This window comes from Pocillopora verrucosa, chromosome 9 (assembly GCF_036669915.1).
Source record: "Pocillopora verrucosa isolate sample1 chromosome 9, ASM3666991v2, whole genome shotgun sequence".
Classification (NCBI taxonomy): Eukaryota; Metazoa; Cnidaria; class Anthozoa; order Scleractinia; family Pocilloporidae; genus Pocillopora; species Pocillopora verrucosa.
Window position 1 is genome coordinate 22,364,157 of NC_089320.1, and position 26,060 is coordinate 22,390,216.

The following is a 26,060-nucleotide window of genomic DNA, read 5'->3' on the forward strand; positions in this document are numbered from 1 at the left end:
ATGGCTGTATATTTATCAAAGTCCGTTGCAGTCATAGTGCAGCCGTCCAGGGGGAAAGAAAATTAACGAGTACCTTGCATGTTTCTTGTTACTTGCGGATCTTTATTAACCTAGTTTCCTTTGGTAGTGTACTGTAAGTGGATACTTTTTGCAAGTCAGACTAGCTATCTCACAAATTAAGAAAATTTATACAATTTAAGTTGATTTTATAGATCGTGATCCTGATATGAAAATAATTTTGTTATGAGAAACTTTCTCAACTACGGAGGTAGACTGATAAATTTATAGATTGAAATAAAGTGAGACCTTAACTCGCCATTTACGGCCTAATGGCCTTGAAACGAGTAATGAGCTATTTTTCGATTCCAACATCGCACGACTTCGAATGCAAAACATTTAGAGCAACCGCAATAAAATGCTTCTCAGTGTAACGGGTACCTGGGTACACGCAGTCATGCTTCTAGTTACGGGAAATGATTTTAATTAATCGTATCCCAAGCTCGGTGTTCGAGTGAGTTAAAGTCCTAATATCAATTCCATCATCTTATCAAAATTAGCGACCTAAATTTTCAGTTTTATTCCGATTATTAGGGAGTTTTGGATCCACGTTGGCTTTTGAATACGCGTGACTGCAAACGCTTAGGAGTCACGTAACCAGACTCCAGCGGTCACGTTCGCCATTTGCCGTCCTCGCTTAAACTTCGGGCAAGGCAGTTTCAGGTACTTGAACTTCCTCGACACTTTTTTTCTACCTGTTCGAAAGTTTTCACGTATGTCCCAGAAATATATGTGAAGTCTTTTGTTTATAACCAATCCGATTGGAACATTAGGAAACCAATCTTTTAGCCGCATTTTGTGCAGACATGGACGCATAAAAAAATAATGCTTTCTGTATTTCGTCTTCACGGCCTACAGATCGACTTTCGTAACTTGAGAGACTCAAGCAACCGAGGCATCAACTTTAAAATTAAAAGCCGTCCCAATCGTTTTATGTTTTAATAATTGCGCTAATTACTTGATTATGCAAATCGTGATGTTGACAATATGAACCAGACTGGATGGCTTCCGGGTTGAAGCCACTTCTCTAATAGTATTACTTTTGGGGACGCCAAGGGAAATTTAAGTAGCTTCTTGTTGTCGTGAAAACTGACGATATCTCTGTGGCTACTACTGGCTATTACAACAGCGATAGATAATAAGTTTTACATCTGCTGTCATTTTTTATTTATACAATTTATGTGCATTTGCAGTTGTGCTGACGATTTAAGATTGAAATGGGGAAGAATTGACGGGTGCAGTTTCAACGCTACTTTGTTTGGCCCGTGTCTTTTCAAAACGGTTTGAAAGAGTAGTATTGGATGCTTTGTACCGGAGACTTGTATGGGAGAAGGCACAATACCGTACACGCTCCTGTTCTTTGTTTCGTCGTCGTCGGTTTTCAATTAAACTTTGATTGCCAAAGTACCCTTTCATGGTATTTATTCTAGCAAGTCAACAATCGAAAGAAAAGTGACTTCTAGCGTAGTAAATAAGTTTTTAATCAGAATTTAGTTAGTCACCCTTTTCATAGCCTCCCTGAAAGACCCTTAAATTATGAATCCTTCCAGGACAGGTGTTGGAAAAAATATAAATCTGTGAAACGTGATAATACATGCGAAATTAAGAGATCCTCGCAGCTAAGAACACTACTGAAACGAGAAAAAAATTCAGGCCCGAACGGGATTTGACCCCATGACCTCTACGGTACCGGTACAACGCTCTACCAACTGAGCTAGCTTGCTGGTTAGCTGCAGTTTACAATGCAACACAACTTACAATAATTACCTATCAGGATTACATACAGCATCTTATGGTCGATGGCGGATGGGTAGTGTGTGATAGTGTCATAGCGAAGGATTATGTAGATATCATAATGTTATTGCCGGGGATTTTCAGCGATTGTATAAATCACCGACCAACCTTCCTAACAACGCAAAACAGATCCACAGCAGTTGAATTTTAGTTTACAGCAGCCCGGCCATGAAGATACTTCTACAGATCAGACGTAAGCGGCTTAAAATCTTAGCCCTGAAACTTCTGGGTCAATTGAAAAATGAAATTGTACGTACAGGATCAAAATTAGCTCAGCCGACGTTTTGTATCAGGTTTACAGTCTGCACAGTGATTTGCTTTCGATCAAGAACTGGGTCAGTGATATCACCCGGTTTTGAGACTTGTTGTCGGTTTAGCAGCAAGATAAGAAATGCTTTTTCGTTGATTATTATTTCCTTTTCTAAGATACTTTGTGTAAAGTATTTGGTCATCCATATTACTTTAATTCATAATCGAATGATATTAGCTGTCCGAGCCGTAGATAGTTTTGTCTATACCATGACGTCGGCATAAAACGTGTCGTCACGGTCCGATATTTAAAAACTTAGGCTTGCCCCACATTTCAGATCACCCTTTACATTCAGAAATGTCATGACAAAAGAAAGACACTTTTTGGAGAACACTGTTATGTTTTTCACACCTCACCTAAGCAGATCATTTTTTTAAAGGTATCTCTCCACCAAAGTATTTCTTTAAGTTGCTTTCCTTTTATAAGCCGCCAATTCAGGTGCGAGAATTAAATCAATCAGTTCATTCCAGATGTCTGAGCCAAACAGACATGTAGAGCTCGAAAACGTAATAAAATAATTAATTATTGTTTGTTAATTATTCATTATACACAAAGGATGGCGCAAAAAAATATCTTGTTTAGGTGGTTATATCCACTGAAGCTAAAATAAAAAAAAGGAGATGAAATGATCCTGCAGATGGGTGTTAATTAACGGCAGGAAATTCTTTTTATTTCATCTTAAAGAGCTGAAATGCTTTTTTCAACAAACTCACATTTTACTTTTTCAAATGAAGTTTAATGGAACTAAGCAGTTACAATGATAACATTATCATAATTATACATTTTACGTTATCATGTTTGAATTAAAAAAAACAACAGCAGGATAAGAAACATTTATGAGACAATGTGCTTAACATGTGAAATTGGTTGTACTATACAGAATATTGAATATTAAGTCAATAAAGGATGAATAACCGATGAATATTAATTGGAGGGTAAAATTGGTGTCCACCCGAAACTGGGCAGTCTATTTTTATATCATTAGTTTGAAGAAGGAAGCTTATGATCAAGAAAGTAGTAAAGTAAATCACGCTTTGAAAGATCACGGAAAGTTTTGATTTATCATACATGCTTGGATGTGTCTAACATCTTTTTCAATTGCAAAAGCTATTTAACTAAAAGTTAATAATTCTTAGATGAACTTCGTAATGGGCCTCGCTCATCATAGAGTATCTGTAGCTAAGTGGTAAAGCATCGGAGCGAGGGATCCGAAAGGTCTGAGGCTCGATTCAGTTGAATTTTTTTTTGTTCCACACTCGTGCCATGACGGAAAACATGTTTCTCTATTTCTTTACCGAGCTCAAAGATTACCATCTCTCTTAATCTATTTATAATAATTCTTATAACAACTTCAAAAAGGATTCTTATTTATGGCATAAAATTAAGAAAAAAAAAAGGATTGTGCAAGATAAAGACAAAGCGTAAGGTATTGGGTCAACTTAGAAGATTATTTGATTGAAACCAGTTGATGTATAGCTATAAACTAGCTCTACATCTTGCACATAGTTTATGTAAAGGAGTGGCTTTAAACACATCCATACTCTGCGATGAGAATTACGTGTTTACTGGCGTTGAATCAATAACGGTAACTTGTCGACACTCAAAGATAGACTAAATGATATTCTAACATAAAACTTTCTTTTACGTAAAACGAAAAAAGAATTTTTATTCTCATTCTTTTTTGGCAGCTTTTAAGGTTAGTCTTCACAGTTACAGCAGGGAAGAAGATTATAATGGAACTCTTTGTCAGAATTCAACTTCTGTAATACCTTGATACATTATTTTCAACTAAACATTATTAAATAAGCCAACATTGACAACTGATTATAATCAAGAAATGACAAACCTTTCAGGTATAACATTTGCATTTCTCAGATCATCTATTGTAAATCTCATTTACAAAAACGCGAAAAAGTCAATGATACTATACTTCCCTTTTTTGTTTCAACGAGTTACCTTCTGGTTTAAGTTTGTTTTTGTAAAGCAGCGTAGAAAGACGGCCTCTTCTCACCCTTAAAAGCCAAAAGCTATTTTTATTAAAACAATTGTAAGACAAATTCGTAATTCAAGAAAATGTTCAAGTGCGCTCGAAGCACTCAATTTTAAAGACTGAATTAATGAATATATTAGAGATCAGTCATTATTTATTGCCTGGGTGGAAGGGCAGAAGGAATTTATTTGGGGGTATTACAGAGGAGGGGGTCAGTCGTCGCTAACAGAGTATTGAGTGGGGATTACAGAAAATTGATTGCCAATGAGGCGGGATCATTTGAATATTACAGAGCCTTTGGAGGATCAGGTAACTTTTATTGTGAAATATTAAGATCTCTCAACACTCCCCCCCCCCCTCCCCCGCTCAGGTGATAAATAGTGACCAGTTTCTCATGATACAACAATTGATTGTAGTTATTCGTTAGTAAACAGTTCAGTTACGGAAATTGACATCGTCTCAACAGACCCCCTCGCTCTTATTTAGATCAAAACAAAGTTGCATATGTACTAGCAGAGCTAAAAAATCTCGCAAACATGTTTCAAACCTGCAAACTGCTCATTTAGCTGTGATGTAAAGTAATAATACTTTAAGGAGATACAGAAACCATGTAATTTTCATATTTAAAGTGAAAAGGGACTGTTATATTTACGTGCATCAGAAATCAGACGAGGATTATTACTCAGGTTTTTTCGAGCCTGTAAACTGCTTACTTGCAAAACTACTCAGCTGGTGATCAGGCGTGTAGTAAAACTGATCACATTTTAAAGGTAACCATGTCTGAATGATTTTTAAGATGACCAACTTCTTTCAACGAAAACTACAGGTGTATGCTTATATGAGGAAATTACTTGCCTCCAATCCAAATCTGGGTGGTGTCATTCTCACTTGAAGTACAACGGAATTTAGGATTTATATCATAATAAAATCCAAAGTTGTCCTCGCTATACACAGCCGCGTCTGTTATGCTTCCATAGAAATCACAGCCAGCCTGGAAATAACTATCAATATGGAGAGGATAATCTGTTTTTTTGTACCATGTCTTCGTTGTGCAATTCACACACTCATTTCCCCGAATGTTCACATATTCGTAAGGTCGACAGACTTCTACCACCGTGGGTACGTCTCTGATGAAATCAAAATTTTCAAGCAAGGCTCTCGCGTAATCTGTATATACGATGCCATCTGTGTCGTATCGGCAGGTAGCTCTCCAGTGAGTCGAGTGATTTCTAAGCCAAAGGAGGTACGGTCGTTTGATGAGGTAGGCCTGCCAATTTGGGGCATCACCGCTGATGGCTGGGTAGTCCTCGTAAAACACGATGTCTTTCTGAAGACAGAGAGTAGAAAGTGAAGGTCGTGTCATGGTGGTAGACAGGCCAAAAAGAAATGTCATTTGAGAACATTTAGCGGGAAAATCACGGAAACTAATTAAAAAAGCAACAACAATATGTCCAATCTCGAACACATTACGAGGAAAATTCTCCACCCCCTTTACGTTTCTTTGATAAGAATTAATCGAAGGGATACGCCTTCTGACGAGGATGTTTTGGGAAAATTACCCGGAGAGGTTTTGAGACAAACTACATGATGGGATCAGGTTCAAAGCAAACTCGTGCTCTGAATCATAATCACGGAACACTTGGAAATTTCGACTGTTGTCATTGATAACTGTGTACTATCCAAACAAGTTAGACTCATTGCTATGTAATCTTGACAGTTTTTTGTGGATTCGTACAGTATCTTCCACCATATTAAAGTCAAAAGTATCCTTCCTTATCTTGTTAATCGCAACCTATTTACAATCTCATCTGCTTATTTCAATAAATTATTCAGGGGGGAATGAATGCTGCTTCACGATGAACCTGCCGCGAATCAATTAACAGAATGTCGATCATTTTAATCTGAGTGGCAATAACGGTGAAAATACAAAGAGATACCAAATTACCTGGAATTGACCTTTGTTTGACAGACTGAATGATTCAATCAGGTTCCAAGCGAACCCAGGCTCTGAATTGAAATCACAGAACACTTGGAAGGTTTGTATGTTGTTAACACTGACTGTGTACAATCCAGAAGAGTTGGACCCGGCTGCTTTGTGGTCCTGACAGCTCTTCAGCTGAGTCTCACAGTGTTTTCCAGAAAACGCTACTGGACAGGAACAGTTGTACCGAACACTTGTGGGCTCACAGATCTCAGTGCAGGTTCCTCCATTGAGGCACGGACTGCTTCTGCAGCAGCCATTAGTACATGTGACGTCACCAACGCAAGACGTTTCTCTCTGTAGAAACCAAATCAGAAGAATCGCACCACATACACACTCCATTCCCACAGCACATGATAACCCTTTTCAAAAGATGTTACGTTGGATAAACATAGAGGATATTACACGGTGACGAGAGGATATGAATTATATGTTCGAGTAGCAAGGAAAATATCTCACGAGTGAGTGGAACGAAGGAGTGAGATGTTATTCGTGCTACGAAAACACGAAATTTATATATCTTTGAGCGAACGTGTAATTTTATTTTTGTTTTCTAGACAATGAATACACTGGATACCAATAGAAACAGACTACCCAGTGCCCGCATAAATAAAAGGTTTATATCAGTTACACCGCCAGTGCAGCTGTTAGTTGATTCTACGATAGTTTCTGTTTCTTGGTAAAACATCCACGTGCAAGTAATAACCTAAAATATAACACTTGTATTCCGCTGGAAAGACTTGACACTTTCAGTTCAAATCCCCCACTCCACCTAGGGAAGGTTCAACCAGTCCCGAGGTTGCCCAAAGTTTCCCAAGGGGATGATGAAGCTTCGAATTGGTTGGCACACTACGCAACAAATTGTTAATAATGCAAGTAATATTTTGTTTGTTCGCAGAGAGGTATTTTTTAAGAAATCGATTTTATTCATCAACCAACATTCTTTAAATTACATTTTAGGAATGCATTTGGAAATGCTACAACAATACGTGTATTTTCACTTACCTTTTGGTGAAAAAACCTTCGCATGTTGTAATAACGGGATCCTGCAGAACGTTTAAGAAAGCTGTCGTGGGTGAAATGGCTTGCATCGTTCAACTCGCAGTATTTGGCGTCGTTCATTTCCTTGTAGTTGAACGACAAACATCTACAGTCGTCTTTACACAACAAGTAGCACTGAACTGGGCTTGAAGTAACAGAGTTGTGGAAAACATGGCCAACAAGCTCTTTTTCTTGCACTGCATCTCCATAAACATCGAAGGGATATGTTTGACAAAATCCCGTATTGCAGTTACTTTTTGCTTCTGTAAATGTCCAAAAAATCTGTAAAAGGATAAGGAAATGAATCAAAGACATAGTTACGTTCCTTCTTGTGTTTAGAACTGACTTTACTGTTTGTTTCGTTCAACTAGTGTCGAGCGTGCTTTTATAGACAGTTTGAGCGAGTTTGTTCCACATGCTGCGAAATTTTATAAATTGTATGGGAAATTAAATTCGATCTTTTGTTTGTCTTGGAATTTTCACCTGTCGTCTTCCTAAGATGTTTGATTATTTCACTTTAGAATATAAACAAACTCTCTAATATTTCACATTTACCAGAGTAAACTTATTTCAAAAATGGTTACTAAAAGGGGGCTTCACAGCATCTACATAGTAAAACACTGGCTAACTCCGGGTATCATCTCCTTAGCTTGCTCGGGATATCATGTCAAGCACTTTCTTTTACTCTTCCTTTCTCTCCATCTATCTCTCTCTAGCAATGTTTATTTTTTTTAGAAAGAAAGTGCTATTCACGTAATGTTGTTAAAATTGAAAGGTCAACTATGTATGTGAACACTGGCAGAAAAATTTAACAAACCGTCAGTGCATGTTGAACTTTCAGCGAGATATCTCTTAAAAGCAAAGGCTAACGAGTAATGTTTTTAACATACTAGTCAAGTTTACCTCAGTTACATTATGAATTTAATTCCTAAATTTTAATTAAATTCGAGCAGTTATGAGAAGAACCAATAATTAAAAATATCCGTCCAGCAGCGGTCTTTATTGTCAGTGACATTGATAAAGGATGGAATCAATAAAACATTGGTCAAGATTGGGGAGCAAATAAGACATTTTAGGAAGATGATGTTTGTATAACAAGTTGCACCTGTTTTACAAACAGCACGCGAATCAAACCAATCTTCTCAGGAATGTTACCGATCGGGACGATTTGAGTAATCTTACGGTAACCGGGTCTTAACTGTTCCTAAGTTCAATAAGACATCCTTCACTTTTACCCGACGAAATGTCAATGGAGTCGGTGATCACATTAAAGAAACACTAATCAAAAAGTTAAAAAAAGAAACCATGGATCATCCAATCATTGCCAATTTTATTCTTCTCAGTAAACGGTTGGCATAGAGAACCAAACATCGACTGCATTTAGCTAAGTCAGTCCTTATTTATTTGTCACCTTGTAAGCTCTCTGCTGAAGTCTTACATGGAACAGCACCTGACGGCTTTAGATAAGAAGTACTCCATCTAAATACCTGTTACTCGTGCTTGAGAACTAATTCTTCTCCTCTGCACGATACAGCATGAATATTGCTCATAGCACAGGCTTTCGAGGTTATCAATTATTCGTGGATGTTACGCCGCCAACTTTCTTCAGCGAAAGCTGTCTTGGAAAATCTTTATCTCCCGAATCTTTATATTCCTTTACTAATCTCCGGCTTTTGCTACCGAGAAATTTTATTGTTTGTGAGAATAAAATCAAACTCAACTTAATTTCTTAAACCTGAAAACATCCAAATTTGCGTGTTTATTGTTCCTCTAACAAGTCACACACATGCAGCAAATAACATCCGGGCTAAAAGATTATGGTCGCCCAAGCTTACTATCAAGGGGAATTAATTAATTTCCCAGCCAAACATTCAAAAAGTTGAATGTCGAAGTAAGCTGATTACCCCTCAACCGTTTTAATTTGTCTCAAGGAAGGTGACTCCCGCTGATTTAAAAATTAACTGAACTCAATACCTGATGCTCCGATGCTAATTAGGAACCATATGGTTAATTGTCTTGTAGAGAATTTGGTTAAATGGTTTCGTTCATGGAGCTCATGCAAGTTATGAAAACCATAAATTTTTGAAGAGAATTTGTCATTAACATTTTATTTTCAATAAAGGCCATGGTAATTGCATGCCAACATATGGCGACTGTTATGATTAATTTTTTGACGCTTTTACTTGGTCAACCAAGTGTAAATAGCATTTTGAACAAATAAAGAATTCTTAGGCAGTACACTCCACTCTAGCTTTCTTGTTTTACCAAATTCGCGAAATAACAAATTGAAAATTCCAGTTAACTAACTCATTGCGCTGTCTGTTTTCTTTTACTAAAAGTTCTGACCTGAAGCCAGCAAGACGTATGCTAAATCATGGAGCGTAGACAGGTGAAAAAAGAAAAATAAGAGGACTTCAAATGTGAGTTCCACGCTGTCTCCATTGCGTAACAGCTTCAGGTGCGATGAAGCTCGACATCGTCCCAACATAACATGCTAAAAATACAATTTAGAATGATCATGGCTAAGCATTTGATTCATTTTCTTACCAATCTTCTTATATCTTATACATTTACAGAAGCAAAAGGCAACTGCGATACAGGTTTTTGTCAAACATATCCCTTCGACATTTATGGGGATGCCTTGCAAGAAAAGGAGCTCGTTGCTCATGTTTTCTACAATTCTGTAACTCCAAACCCAGTTCAGTGCTACTTGTGGTGTATACACGACTGTCGATGTTTATCTTTTAACTACAAGGAAAAGAAAGACGCCAGTTACTGCGAGTTGAACGATGCCAGCAATTTTACCCACAACAGTTCCCTTGAACGTTCGTCAGGATCCCGTTACTACAATCTTAGGAGGATATATCAGCGAAAGGTGAATAATTACACTAGTATGTCATGATCTTTCTTTACTTAAACGTGGAAATTTCCTAGGACTTATTCTATTTTACGTAAATATCTATTCGTAAAAAAATTAGTTACGTAGCCCAAACAGCGATAAGCAAAATACTTGCGCATCACTTTATCTGTTTTGGTTTTTACAGCAAGAGAAATCATGTACTGATGACGTCACGTGTGCCAACGGCTGCTGCAAAAACACTCCGTGTCTCAATGGAGGAACCTGCTCTGAGGTCTGTGAGCCTACAGGCATTCGGTACAGCTGTTCCTGTGGCGCTGCCTATGGCGGGAGGCACTGCCAGAATTCGCTAAAAAACTGTCAGGACCACAAAGCAGCCGGATCCAATTCTTCGTTCTTCATTTGAGGAAATTCCGAGAAGCTGTCGAAGGCTCTTACGTAACGATGAATTTGTTCGCTACTCAAGCTTAATACGGGTGGAATATCTGTTACTATTTACGGAGATAGAATCAATAAACTTTCCCCTTTTTTGGTTTTCGCAGCAAGAGAAGTCATGTACTGATGTCATGTACTGATGAAGCAATCCATGTCTCAATGGGGGAACTGAAATCTATGAGCCCACAAGCATTCGGTACAACTGTTCCTCTCCTGTACCAATTGTTGGCAAACACTGTGAGGCTCAACAGAAGAAGCTGCTTTGTCCAATTCATCTGGATTTTATACAGTTGATGATGGCGGCAATCAAACCTGATTAAGTCATTTAATTTCTCGAACAAAAATCTTCCTTGGATATTTGACTTTACCTTACCTTAGAGCTCACCACTTAATTAAATTGTTAAACTGGACTCACGGTGGGTTTGTCTTAAAAGGAGTATTATCTCTTCATTATCGCTCCTAAATCACTCTTGTCATTATGATCTTCCTTAATTGATTTTGGTATGGTTTTAATCAACTAAAATCAACTTTCTCTGTTTTCATACAATCGTGTTCTACGTTGACTAGCCAGCGATCAGCGGTGATGCCCCAATTGGCAGGCCTACTTTATCAAACGAACTCACCTCCTTAGGCTCAGAGATCATTCGACTCACTGGAGAGCTTCTTGCCGATACAAGACAGATGGTACCGTGTAAACAGATTGCCTGAGAGCTTCCCTTGAAGACTTTGACATCATCGTAGACGTGCCTTCGGCTATAGCCACCTGTCGGCCATACGAACATGTCAATATTTGGGGAAATGAGTGTGTGAATTGTTCCGAAGCAAAGTGGTACATGAAAAGGGTTGATCCTTTGCATATCGACTCTTCTCACACCGCTATACCTTTAGACTTTGATGGAAGTAGCTGGATCCGGCTATACCTGACGAAGTTCCTACACTACAAATCCCAAATTCCGTTGTACCTCAAATCCGGGTGAAACGACTCAGTTTGTATCGGGGGCAAGTAGTACACCCATTACCAGCAATGCGAGTCATATTGCGTCTCAAATACCGTACGTCAATCAAAGATTACTTTCAAAATGGCTTCCCGAAGATACAAAGAAATGTATGGGATCTGAAATAAAATCTTATTTTTTGGCAGTTTAAATAAATTAAATTCTACGTGCCGACCTCTCGTTGATAAATAATATGCAACTGCACTACGAAGCGAAAGTTTTTTCACCGTTTCGTTTATTCGTCGAGCCGCGGAATAGAGGTAAAATAACAAAGATCTTCGGTTGTACTTCCTTTATAGTTTCATCCAAATACCTTCACTTACCTTCACTTCCATGCTTTGAGCTGTCCGTGTGTTTCATGCTTTCATCGGTGCCGACCCCTCAAAATTTTCTTCAGTTTACGATCTTTCAAATACGTTAAATAAAGCCTTCCATGATAAAATAGGAGGCCGCAAATCAATCTTGAAAATAGGGCTTTTTCACTATTAGACGTAACCTTTACCTGAGCTCGCGAATGTCCTGTAGGACGCGAAGAACGACCACTTTCCATCGTTTTCTTCGTGAAAAAAGTCGCCATATTTACTTCAGCTTAGCAGCCTAGCATTTCCACGCTTTTTACCGCTGTTTTAACAATCTGCAGACTCCTACAAGCGCCAAATCGCGCCAATTATAAAAAACAAAACTTGTATCACTGTGAGCTCATTCCAGTCTGAATCGTCAAAAAATGTCTGATGTTTTGCTCGATTTCGAAAAGAAATCCCTAGAATTTCAACTTAAGGTCACTGAATCTCCTCTTTCTTAAATTGTCAGAGATTGATTAGAGCTGTTTATGAACTTACTTCGATTGTAGTATAAATTTCATCCGAAGTAAAATATAGCTGCAGGAACATAAAAGGGTCAATACACATACCTCGTTCTTCAATCTTCGCCGGCTGATAAGTCTCTCCACAAAATAAACTTTAGATCCGCTTTTAAATTTTCTCCTTCCTTTCAAATGAACTTCTAAATCCACTGTAGAAAGAACATTTAGTGCTTTATAATCAACTCGATTCCTCCGCGGAAATCTACTTCGCTCCATGTTTACATGAAATCTGACGCCATAGCGCATGAACAGTAGAACCTGAAGAAACTACTGACCTCGCGGACCGCGGGAGTAAAATGTCTCGGATTGCTGGTAATGCGACCAAACCACACTGTTAACCCTGAACAGCTTATTTCTTTTCGTTTGGCCGCATGTGACATAACATAAAAGAACCAAACAAAAATTAACGTGATTAAGTTTAACCTGCTCCCGAACTTTAAGATTACAACTACTAACAAGAAAAGTTGAATCAAAATAAGACAACTGAAGTAAAACTGTATTACTAATACTTTAGATTATGGCCCAATTAATCTGGTTATGGATTTTATTTCTTTAGTGAACTTGGAAGTTTCGTTTAAAAGGGGTCTATTTGTGGTATTTTCACCGAGGACAACATGTTAAGACGCTCAGTACACAGAAAATAGAAAAACATATCACCAGATAAAGTTTTCGAGTTTAAAATTTACCTTCGACTTTGGCAGATAACTCAAACCTCGGTTTTGATACTTCATGATGTCATGTTTATCCTCATCCAATAATTGCTTATATCTGCGTGCGAATGGTTTCTATTAAAATTTGCGCGTTAGAATGGTTCGTTAGAGGAGACACGAGGCCCCAATAAAGCATGAGGTTTTGCGAGTTCTGACCGATCAGATAAGTTTCATCTTTTACTAACCAAAACGTTCAAAAAGTTAAATTTGCCTCACGGAACGTGACTCCCGTTATCGTTCCCTTAAAAATTATCCGAGATTGAATAGAACTTTGCCCTGTAAGTTGCCTCAAGGCGGCCTGAGAAACGAAATCATGTTGAACCTCGGCAAGACGACCAAGTGACGAGATGAGTTGATTTTATTGTCAGAATAAGATGATATCCACCTACAATACCAAGAAAACAATATGTAAACAACTAAGAGGCACTTATCAGAGGAAGATGCTAATTAGATTTGGGACCTGCGGCTAATAACCTATAACTTATTCATAACTTGCCAGAATGATAATTGAATGGCAACTTGAAGAAACGAGGCAGGAAAGTGATTCGGTTTAATCTATCTCTAAAATGAGACTTTAAAAGGGAAACGAACAGAGGAGCGATTAGATTCCATTCTCGATTTGAATCATATACTTTTAATGCTGCAGCGAGTAACATTTTGATGGAATAAGTGAGGTCATTAGAATTCAGGAAGGGGGTAATCAATGAACAGGTCTTACCGTTGTTGTCAATTGTTCTGCTGAAGACAATCGCGAAATTTGTTACTCTGCGCCACTCTTTTGAGACATGTTTTTTTTCTTTTTTTTCTTTTTTTTCATTCACGGGATGAATCAATTTGCTTTATAATATGTTGTTGTATCGGGAGTTCATGGAATTTCTCAAAATAAAAGAAATGTGGGAATTTCTTATATCCTCAAGCTCTTAATTACAGCAAACTTTTGAAAGATTAAGATGTTTCAAAATCTTTGTCTTAAATATTCATTTTCAATAAGGATAGCTTTAACCATTTAATTAAATTTCGAGGCTATTATATACATATGCATCTGATGCACACGTAATCTTAGACAGTTTATCGAACGGTAAAAAATTAATATGCCTAAAGCTTTCAACAGCCTTTTTCTTTAAAACGCGGCGGCGCGAAGTTCAGAAAGCGTAACAGATTCGTTTTACCATACGAATTATATGATGAATGGAAGCTTCCGATCAATAAGCCTTCTGTTGTATTTTCAAAACATCAATATGTTTCCTTTTGTTCTGGCACGAAGCCATGACTGATGCTGACTGATTAGTCGGCAAGTGAAGAAAAGAAAAGTAAGAGAATCAATCAATCAATGTATTGAACGTGGTAGGTACGCTTAAATAAAAAGCTAGTTTACAGGGACGCTACGAAAAACAAAAAGATGGAAAAAATGGGAAAGAATAAAGCCCTTGAAGGTGTATAAATTTAAGATTGGTTAACCATTATTAAAATGTAAAAATTCAACAACGTTTCGCCACACTAAGTCTTAAAATTATAAGAATGTGAAAAATTATAAACACGGTAAAAAATTAATCAAGAATAGACGCACATCGCACTCAGAGTTTTAAGTTGTTTTCAAAGGCAACTTCGGTACAGGATCTTGTCAAAAATTTCCCTTTGATCTATGTTTATGAAGATGCAATGCGAGACAAAGATCTTGTTGGCCATGTTTTCCACAATTCTGTGACTTCAAACCCAGTTCAGTGCTACTTGTGGTGTATACACGACTGTTGATGTTTATCTTTTAACCACAAGGAAAAGAATTAAACGACACAGCAATATACTGCAAAGTGAACAAAGGCAGTCATTTCACTCACAACATCTCGAACGTTCTACTGGATGCCATGCAACCTGCGTAGGGTATATCACTGAGAGGTAGGGAAATGTTCATGTGTTTTCCTACCATTTCATTTTTTAACTCGTTTTACCGATAACAACTTTATTCAGAACCTGTTCACCCTTTTCCTATTGAAAATTTGAAACGTAGCTCATAAGATGATACTCGTGGAAAAACCCTCTAGGTTTTTTGTCATTTTTGAAAAGGGTAGAAAACCAGTTAAAAATGAATTGGAAAGAGACTTACCTTAGCTTAGGAGCCTTGAGTCAATTTTCCTGTTCACTAGGAATTGGTACTGCAGTAACACTGTTATGTTGCGGATTTGAACAGATGCATGCGAACCCAATAATAGCCAAACTTGTCATTACCTTCTCTGAAGCTCAGAGGTAAAACTTCGCAGCACAAATGCAATTCTTATGGCGGATTCTATTTCTTCCTAAGCTCGTGACAAAATTAATAGCATATTTCTCTATTTCAAGATCGGATTCAGAATTTACTATTTTTTAAAATTATTATCAATATCTTGTATGAATTTCAACGTTGTCTCAAGTATAATTTGTAGAGTGTGATGATTGAATTCGAAGACGTAAAATAAAACTCGTCGACACTTACGGTAAAAACGAGAAAAAGTTTATTTTATACAACTTCTACTAACTAATTCTTGCACTCTCACCTATTTAAAAATGCCATGTATTAAATGTATCACATAACGATCTAGAAACTATTTACAACACAAAAGCAGAACTAAAAATAAGCATACATGCAATTAATACCCAGAAGAGAAACATCTTGAGAAATTAATCCCATAAAACAAAAAATTAGAATGTTTTAGAAATCTAAATACACTTTTAATAACATAGAGGCTGACTGTTAATTAAATAACTACAAAATTATGTAGAGGGCATGATATTGAATTTGTCATCAATGTTAACGGAGGGGTTTCAAGTTAAATATGTAATAAAACACTATTTTAACTAAATACGCCTTAATGGATCTACGCCTTAGCCATAGTCTTTCCTAGACATGTTTAAACTTTCTTTCAAACTCCATTCAGAAATTGACTGCATCTTAAGCTGAATTTAAACCCGGTTGATTCCAAAAACTCTTTCATTGATTCGTTACTGTTCGACCTTTAAACTGTGAATATGATATCTGCTAGCGGGGACACCATCATGTAATAACCCTGAGGTTTCTCTTGGCCTTCCTTGCCCTGTCTACTTTATTTATTGATATTTTTACACTGTCTCGTAACTTAAAGATTAAATTTACGACAAAAAAAGTGTACATGAAATTGTTGACTGTCAGGCCTGTCACCAAAAGCTAAGTAGTGAGCCCTATCCAGTTTCTACTGTTTGGCCATCCTACTATTTGCCTCCGATCCAGAACTGAGTCGTATCTGCTGGGTTTGAGGTACAACGGAATTTGGGATTTGTACTAAAGTAATATCCAAAGTTGTCCTCGCTTGGAATGGCCACGTCTGTTTTTATCCTATCGAAATCACAGCCACAACTAGTACAGGAACTGTCTATATGAAAAGGGAGAATTCCTTTCTTATACCATGTTGCCGTAGTGCAATCCACACACTCGTTTCCTCGAATGTTGACATATTCGTACGGTCGACAGGTCTGTATTTTTGTGGGTACGTCTCTGATGATGTCAAAGTCTTCAAGTGAGGCTCTCAGGTAATCTGTATATACGGTGCCATCTGTGTTGTATCGGCAAGTAGCTCTCCAGTGAGTCGAGTGATCTCTGAGCCAAAGGAGGTAAGGTCTCTCAATCAGGTAGGCCTGCCAATTTGGATCGTCACCGCTGATGGCTTGGTATTCGTCGTAAAACACGATATTCTGCTGTATAGTCAATGGACGTAAATTAAAGTTAGTGAAGACTTTCCATCGTTATCAAAACTGTTGCTTACGAAACAAGAAAATTATGGAAACAAAATGAGGACGAATGTATTTTGTATTCACCGCTGAATGTGCTTTCGTCCAAGATTAAATATTTATGAAAGATTTAAAGAGAATGCAAATACCTGAAAGCGATGTTTGTTGGATAAACTAAAGGACTCAATCAGGTTCCAAGCAAGTCCAGGCTCTGAATCAAAATCACAGAACACCTGGAAGGTTTGATTATTATCATTGTTAACTGTGTACAATCCAGAGGCGGTAGACCCGGCTGCTTCGTAATCCTGACAGCTTCTCTTCTGCTGAATCTCGCAGTGTTTCCCAACAAACGGTGCAGGACAGGAGCAGTTGTACCGAACACTGGTGGGTTCACAGATTTCAGTGCAGGTTCCTCCATTGAGACACGGATTGTTCCTGCAGCAGCCGTTGTTACACGTGACGTCATAAGCGCATGAAGAAATGATGCTTTGGGTCTTCAACGAAAAATTGAACGAAAATTGATTTCATTGGATGAGTTTTACCGGAAAGAAAAAGGATCATACAATCCTACGTTTTTCCATATTCAATGCTCTTAGCCTTTGGAACGTAGCCAAGACTAAAAATTTCCCGAACACATGATATCAGGCCCACTATATTATTATTCATTGCATACGCTTTTGAAATCCAGGTGATCCTTGTAATCAGATTGGCTCGCATTGGGGCGATTTCTTCACGAATCGCACCATTCTCTGCTCTTAGTCAACGAGGAAGCTTTACTAAGATAAAACAAACAATTGCTTGTATAAAAAAACCAATGAAAATGAAGAACAAATTTGCAACTTTCTTCAAACCTGTTCGTTACTGGATCGACAAAACATGTGTACAAGCTAAAAAGGTATGCAAGTATGTGTGGTATCCAAACAAGCAAATTAAATATGCACAAAATTGCAAGACAACGTACGACATATAACCTATACACACAAGTCCCGTATTCGGTGCACGCCTCGCCTTAAATATCGTCTCGACATTAGCATATTTAATGACATTGTCACAACTATTTGACAAGTACATGACATCTTCACAAGTATGCCACACCTTGACAGCTATGCCACAGTATGCACAACTTTACAAGCCTAGGCCAAGTATAGGATATAGCTATTCCATTGAAAAAAAAATGGCTGAGAAACAGGGTGCAAATTTAGAATCAACTGTCTAACTTTTCGAACTGAAAATGAATACATCTTAATAATCAATGTTGAAAAGGTTTACGCTAAATTTATTCCTACTCATTTCATAGAGTGAAATTTCAGTAGGAATCAAATTGACCGATTAAACTCATTTGGCCTATCCATTAATGTGATTCTCTCAGTTTTCATCAATAAAAAAAGACGGTCCTTTGTATCAGTTAAAAAGCGCTACCACGTATACCTAATTCGTACCTTAACTTTACTGTATTCCTTGCGTAAAGCAAAATATCTTGAGCCTGAAGACTTTACCAATGAACTTTTGCTGATGAAATGATTTCCTTCATTCAACTCGCAATACTTGGTGTCATTCTGTGGATTTTCCTTGTAGTTTATCGACAAACATCGGCAGTCGCGTATGCACCACATATAACATTGAACTGGGTTTAACGTAATGGAATTGTGAAAAACATGGCCAACAAACTCTGTGTCTTGCTCAGAATCTTGATGCACATTAAGAGAAATCTTCTGACAAGTCTCTGAAGGACAGTCTCCCTTAACTTCGAGAAAAAAAAGGAGAGAAATTAGAACCAACTCGGCAGCTGTCATATCTGTGTTGTACATCTGCACCGCGTTAAAGCTTAAAGTAATGTTTTTACGTAACTCATTTGATGGAATCGGACAGATAGATATTGACAGACACTTTCACTGATTGGTTAGCGCTGATGGAATTACACCCTCTGACGTCTCGAGTCTTCATCGAAAAAATTATTTTTGATATACAGCTGGAGAAGTAAGGAGGATCTACATGTAAGCTGTTAGCAGTGTTCAATGGTTTTGTTTGGCATCTGATATAACAACCTAGTCTTGCTGTAGGCTCAACCTTTTAAAAGTACTGTTTAGAATCAAATATTTCAGTTAGTCAGTTTTGACATCGAATGCAACTCTGTTTGTTTTTTAGCAGTTAACGTCAGTAATGCAGGTAGTAATCAATCTTCGGATTCGTTTTTTTAGTGACTTCTGACATTTTTAAAGAATACAAAGTGGTTTTTACTTCATTAAAAAATCCATTAAGCACAAAGGTTTGTGAACATAACATTTGGTGGATATTTTCGATTTTGGAACAGCACGTCGAGTGTCTCAGGAGACGAAGAAGGCAGGAGGATGATTTATATCCCACCTGTCCTTTATCTTAGGAAGAGTAACTCATACCCCAACTTCTGTGCGCACATTTTTCTTAGTGTCAAAGTCTCGGCTACAAATTCTTTCTTTCTTCCTAGTCTGATCGCTGTTTTATTGACGATTTTTACTAAAACGTAAATTACCCGGGCAAAAAGCGTACCTTCACATTTATCGATATTCTGCTTCCACTGACTGATAATTCAATTGCCCAACGATTCTGTATTGACTGCAAACGAAACCATTAATTATAGCTAAAATAACTTACAAATGGAAAATGGTAAATGTTTGCCAGAGGCACGTAAATAATTAAGTTGGTTAAGAACGTAACAAATACATCCCAGGAAATACCGCGCGATATTACGGTGGCTGTTTCCTTTTGATCGATGCTTGCCTATTTTTCTTTCGAAATGCGTTTAAGGTCTAGAAATACAGATTAAAGGTGATTAGAAATATATCCCGGTAAAATCGGCCATTAAGCTCATTTAGGCATCAATGCATCCCTTTTTTGACATTTATCACTGTTTCCTCGGCTGAAATGACATTTCAATTAGCCTCTAAAATTAGCCAATTTAATCAGTCGAAGCAGATTTTTTTAATGTAACCTATAGCTTATTGCTGAATGTATAAACATGTCTGAGCGCAAAATACAAGTTTTTTTTTACACAATTATTTTTTTTTTCTTGCAGTAAATTGCCCTTAGTAGGCCTAACATTTTCAAAACATTTCAAGTTCTGGAAAATATTTTAATTGTTTTCATAACATCATAACAGCATAGCAAGGATGAAGCATTGGGAAGATGTTGTATTAAAAAAAATTAGAAAAAGAAAAGACCAGTGCTTTGCCAATTTCCTCCCGCTGAGTGAACTTAATTTGCATGAATAATTGAAATTAACACTTAAGTGAGCCTCGAATTCCTTCAATATACCACAAGTTAAAAATCTTTTTTTCCTAGACTGTAATACACACGCTATTTTCCTTGAATTTTGACCAATTTCACTCGTTGCCTAACTTCTCAAACAATAGGAAGAATATGATTCTAAGCGGTAAGCCTTAAAATAGAAATTTTCCCCCATAATGGTGAAGAGGCTGAGACAATAATGGATTAACAATAAGTAATAAATTAACTGAGTTAGCTTTGAAGTATAAATTTTTCCCCAATAGAGAAAAGAAGGTTTTTTATTGCTATAACACATTGGGCTGGGACAATAAGTTAACTGAGAACAAGAAGGATAAGAAATTTAGAGAATGGTCTTGGAAGAAAGCTGTTATTTATTTTTTTGTGCTGAACCGTACTTTCATGAAAAGTCAAACCCCAAGCAGGGAACGGTGGGTTGACGGCTTGATATAGTTTTGCCGCTTAACCCTGATCTGATCAATCCCAGATCTGATTGTTAATTCTCTCCTCTTGCTGCTACACATTTTGTTGTAAATTGGTTACGAGAATTTGGTGTTTAATCAAGATAATATCTTGTACCTGATAAGTTTGAGTTTTCTCACTTCCTGTTTGCTGGATAATGGATGATACTATAGGAAGAAGTTACTTGTTAATCACTTCTGGGAGTTTAAGGGTTAAGAAATGTTCCACAGAACAGGGGTAATATAACAAACAATAAAAGCTGCCTTTTTATGCCCTAATTGACCACTTAATGCACAAAACCTCACTCACTAACACTACTTTCTTTCATTTTGCGAGAGAAATATGATTTCAGTTTTACTTGAAACATTATTCACAGTCCTATTTGAGTCGTTGTGCTTTAATTAAGTAACCATTCAAAACAGGTGGAAGACAAAACAATACAAAACTTTGATTTTGGGAGAAATACGGTGATTCAAATTTACTTTAAACATTATCCTTAGTGTTTTTTTAGTGGTTTCACTCTAAGTGACCATTCAATACAGGTGGAAGACAAAACAATACAAAACTTTGATTGATTTTGGGAGAAATACAGTGATTCAAATTTACTTGAAACATTATCCTTAATGTTTTTCAAGTGGTTTCACTCTAAGTGACCATTCAATACAGGTGGAAGACAATACAAACATGCAGTTTTCTCACTCAAAGGTGACCAGGACCGCTTAATGGAGAAGGAAATTACAGTGATAAAGGGGAAACAAATTCAGGACTTTGACCATCGACCTCTTAGTACAGGGTTACCACTAAATATTAATAGTGCCTTCCAATACAGGTTTGACTGTATGTACATGTAATTGCTATTTGAGTTTATTCCAAGAGTTGCCCTTGTTTTTTTGATTGATATATTAAGATTTTAACGGATCATTTGTTACCCAGGAATGCAGATAAGGCGAGGCATTTCTGAGCATGATAAAACAAAACAAATTCAAGCAGTCCAAATTAGTTGATCGTAACATTTACTTCCTCAGAGAAAAAAATTCTTCTACACGTACATGCACCTGGAAGCCTACATGATCAATCAAAAACGATAAAATTATTCTTTATGTACAATATGAGGTTCTGAAATTCTCGACAAGATATTTATTAAGAATATATGAGTGGTTGGAACATAATCAAACCAGGTAGATGACTAAAACAAAAAGGATACGTCGGTTGTAACATAAAGTTTCTGACAAAAAAACTGTATTAATTCTGAAATCTGATCATCCTTCAAAAATTTCTGAAATCGCTAGTCGACCATGTCCCACTAAATAAGTGAGGCGAACTGTTCAGAATTTTCCAGAGTTAATTCAACATGCAGGATTCATAGATTGGCACCATATATTTGATGTTGATAAACGCATCTGGACCTCCACGCCGCCCGAGTGCGTCCAGCGCTTCTTGAATCAGATCACCGACATTTTCTCTTTTCTGCTGGCTGTAATCAAATTCATCACCCAAATTGATATACCTTGCGACTTTTATGGAAGTAGTTGAATCTGGCTATACCTAACGAAGGCAACTTTGGAAATTTCTATACTACACATCCCAAATTTCTTTGTAACTCAAATAGGACCTCGACAAGGCGACCAAGTGTCGAGATGAGTTTATTTTATTTTCAGAATAAGATGATATCCACCTACAACCCAAGAAAAAAATATATAAAAAAATAAAAAGCACTTGTCAGAGGAAGATACAGTTTAGTTTCAAGACTTGCCGTTTGATAACCTATAACTTATTCATAACTTGCCAGAATGATAATTGGAGGGCAACTTGAAGAAATGAGGCAGGAAAATGATTCGGTTTATATCTCTAGCTTGTCAGCTGATTTCTTATTACAGTAGTGCCACGTGATGGAACAGTAATTAAAGTGTGGTAGAATGAAAGCTTAATAAAGATCCCTTCTAGTCTCAAAAGGCAACAGTTTCTGTATTTTTTTTAAATACAGTGATCTGTTTACTGACTTTTCTACATATTTAGCGATATGCTTTTCGAAATTTCATTTGTCATCAATTGTTACGCCAAGAGGTTCTATTGTGTTGGATATGGGAAGTTGTGACTCGTCACACCTGAACACTGGCTCATCGTCAGTTCCTTTGTTTTTTCCCAACACCATCGTCTGGTATTTTGAACTGTTCCTCTTCATACCATTTCGCGCAAGCCAATTATTAGAAACTCTTCGATCAAATTAGACATCTACGTGTCTTCATTGCTTAGTAGCTTCAGGTGCGATATGGCTCCACATCATCCCAACGAAACAGGCTGAAAATACAAGTTTGAATGATCACGGCTAAGCGTTTAATTCAGTTTCTAACCAGTCTTCAGCTTTTTGGGACATTTACAGAAGCCAAAGGCAACTGCGATACGGGAGTTTTGTCAAACACATCCCTTTAATGTTTATGGGGATGCAATGCGAGACGAAGAGCTTGTTAGCCATCTTTTCCTAAATTCTGTGACTTCAAACCCAGTCCATTGCTACTTACGGTGTATACACGACTGTCGATGTTTATCTTTAAAACTACAAGGAAAAGAACGACATGAAATAATGCGACTTGAACAAAGGCAAGCTATTTCACTAACATCCGAGATCTCCCTTAAATGTTCTCCAAGATGCCGTAATTACAACCTACGTACGGTATATCATCGAGAGCTAGGGAAATTTTCATGTGTTTTCCTATCAATTCATTTTAATTTTGAACTCGTATTAATGATATCAACTTTATTCAGAGCCTGTTCACTCTTTTCCTAATGAAATTTAAAACGAGCTCATAAGACGATACACGGGGCAAAACCCTCTGCTTTTTCTGTCATTTTAGAAAAAACCATTAAAAATGAATTAGAAAAGAGAATTGCCTTAGCCTGGGAACCTTGAGTAAATTTTCCTCTTCACTGGGAAAGGCTACTGCAATGGTATTGTTATATCGTGGATTTGAACAGGTGCAGAGTGATGTGGCTCCCCTTTTCTTTTGTTGAGTTTTTGATTTGAGCGATAGAATACTTCTTCGTGTTTTCACAGCCTTATCCGGCAACCCACGCAGGAGGTTAGGACACCTCGAGACAGTTATTGAAACCCTTAACTGCGTTCCTGTTTTAAAACAGACTTTGTGCTTGGTTGCCAGGCCTTTGAACAGGAGTGAGGCTAAGGTTGACCTTGTTATGATACAAACCTTGTTGCTTTTCAAATGCAAATTACTTTGTTATCATGGTCATCTTCAGCCTCACTCCAAATCAAAGGCTTAGCAACTAAGCACACAACTGTAAAATGGCCTATTGTTAAATAGACAGTAGGTTTATCATGTAAGCCTTCCTAATAATAATGATAACAACAATAATAATAATAATCTAACTTAATCGACGCAATGGCAACGGCAATGGGTCCGGTAATGTAATCTCGTATGCGGACAAATTTGGTTTGTAAGGAATTGAAAATCTTAAATTCCGTTGTACTTCAAGCTTAAATGCCACGACTCAATTCTGGATTGGAGACAAGTAATTTTAACATCAAAGAACCTATGTTGCGGAGTCATTTCATATATTGACAATTGCTTTTTGTACACCTCACAAGATAGATGATAAAAACTGCTAAAGGATACCATTTAGATTGTTATGTTATGTCACAGGTAACCCAAGTTCGCATAATAAGCCACCGTAAATGTGCAATTGTGCCTATGTTGTGCAATGGGTGAAATATCGAAGATAGAGTGTATACTCTCTTAAGAGGATTTGTATGAGAATAGACAATCACATTTTAAGTTTAAAACTGCGAGCTAGTTTTGAACAAAAACAAACTTGCCACTGTTTTGTCACCATATTTTTGTACTCCTCAGCCTATTCCTACCAATAACGTAGCTCCATTTTCTGCATATAAAACCCACATACAACTCACAATTCCTCCAATCGCTCTGATGTAGGATTAACGCTCGAAACGTCAGCTTTTAGACTCTTTAATTTACGTTATCAACTGAGTTGATAACACTAAATTAAACCATTGTGTTTGTTGCTTTGTATCTTGTGAGCTTTTCTGAGCTTATTTAGCGTCGTTCAGCTCGCTTTAATTTCATCCGCTTTCCCTTTTACACATGCAGGTTATCGATGCTAAATGTAAATTTTGGCATTCTATGAAATGTACGAAGCATTATGTGTTAATTCTGTACCTTTGTCAAACGTTTAAACTCAGATTATCTCTTCAACATGCTGTGCTGAATGTTTACCCAAAGGCGGATTACTTATGCAGACATTTATGGTTTCATAAGCATATTGTTTAGTATCAATCCCATGCATGTTAGACCGAGTCGTGAGTTTAATCCCGCTTTTACCAAGAACTTATTCATAAGTATAGAACTTAGTTATGACTTGAATTGTTATTTGCATCATAGTATGCCACATATACGTGACAAGACATTAAAAGTTCTTTGGAAGTGGAATTAAACCATTGTGAGTTGTTACTTCTTTCATCTTTTGACAGAAAAGCTCGGCTTGGAAAGAAGCGAGGCGGAATTTTTCCCCAACCCATCCTAGGAATTCCGTTTCTCGTATCATTTCACCACACCCCATTTTCGTCTCTTCAATAAAATACTGGCCATCCTAAGCTATTAAATATTTCTCAAAAAGAGGAAATGGTTTAGGAAACCTCTCCCCGATATTTGATCTAGAGGTTATCAGTTCGTAACATACTACTGAAATCTCGAGATAACTTGGTGTTATCAACTGAGTTATAAAGTAAATTATAAAACGTAACGAGAAACCCCTTACGGTGGAAAGAAGCTTACCCCGCCCTTTGAATTAAAACTTCCTTGGGCGAACCCTCGAAGTTTTCTGCTGGTAAGGCCATGATGCACCCTTGTGTCCAACTTCGCTTATTTAGTCCTCCTTAAACCAGTCAAATGTACAGAAATAATTCTGGGCTAGAATAAAGAAAACAATCACATCAGTATCACATGTGAACCTAATAATAGCCAAACTTGCCATCACGTTCTCTGAAGCTCAGACGTAAAACTTCGAAGCGCAAATGCAATTTCTTGTGGTGGATTCTGTATTTTCCTAAGCTCGTGAAAAAATGAATAGCACATTTATTTTATTTGCGACGGAGCTCAAAAGTCACAGTTTTTTAATTCTGTTTTTTACTTCTGAAATTTAAATGAAAATTATGCTGTTCCCGCGGTTTACGTTACTCCAGCAATAAAAGGAAATTTTTTTTAAAATTTTGATCGGATGAAAGGAAAATCGATGTGCTTTCAACACTCAGAAAAAAATTTTTCGTAATGTTACGTGCTTTAGATTTTTTCCTTTTTACAACGCCAATGAAAAAACGAGTACTTTCTTTCCCCATTTACTAAGCATTTACCACTACATTTCTTAATATATTTATTCCGAAACGAGGCCTCCGAAGCTGATCGTAGCAGTGAGCAGGACGCGTCAGTATCCTCCACTCCAAACTTGTCACCTCATTCCCTGAGGCTCCGTGGTAATGCTTTGAAGCGCAAATACGATTTCTCATGGTGGATTCTGTGTTTTCCCCAGCTCATGAAAAAATT

General features: G+C 37.2%; 2 protein-coding genes across 3 annotated transcripts; both read right to left on the reverse strand.

The window, feature by feature from the left end:
- Positions 1-2,994: 2,994 nt before the first annotated feature.
- On the reverse strand, positions 2,995-11,223 carry LOC131783856 (uncharacterized). 2 transcript variants are annotated; one of them, XM_066171828.1, is made up of 4 exons: positions 11,089-11,223; positions 7,138-7,455; positions 6,097-6,429; positions 2,995-5,478 (listed from the first exon to the last, which is right to left on the reverse strand). In XM_066171828.1, the coding sequence occupies exons 1-4, from the start codon at positions 11,107-11,109 to the stop codon at positions 4,999-5,001; spliced, it is 1,152 nt and encodes a 383-aa protein (XP_066027925.1). In that variant the 5' UTR covers positions 11,110-11,223; the 3' UTR covers positions 2,995-4,998. The 2 variants fall into 2 exon arrangements, with proteins under 2 accessions (XP_066027925.1, XP_058956617.2); XM_059100634.2 differs by lacking the exon at positions 11,089-11,223 and having other exon boundaries at positions 7,138-7,549.
- A 4,532-nt stretch (positions 11,224-15,755) lies between these two features.
- On the reverse strand, positions 15,756-18,467 carry LOC131783825 (uncharacterized). Its single transcript, XM_059100601.2, has 3 exons — positions 18,207-18,467; positions 16,917-17,261; positions 15,756-16,734 (listed from the first exon to the last, which is right to left on the reverse strand). Exons 1-3 carry the CDS (start codon positions 18,378-18,380, stop codon positions 16,252-16,254), a joined length of 1,002 nt encoding a protein of 333 aa, XP_058956584.2. The 5' UTR covers positions 18,381-18,467; the 3' UTR covers positions 15,756-16,251.
- Between the last annotated feature and the right edge of the window lie 7,593 nt (positions 18,468-26,060).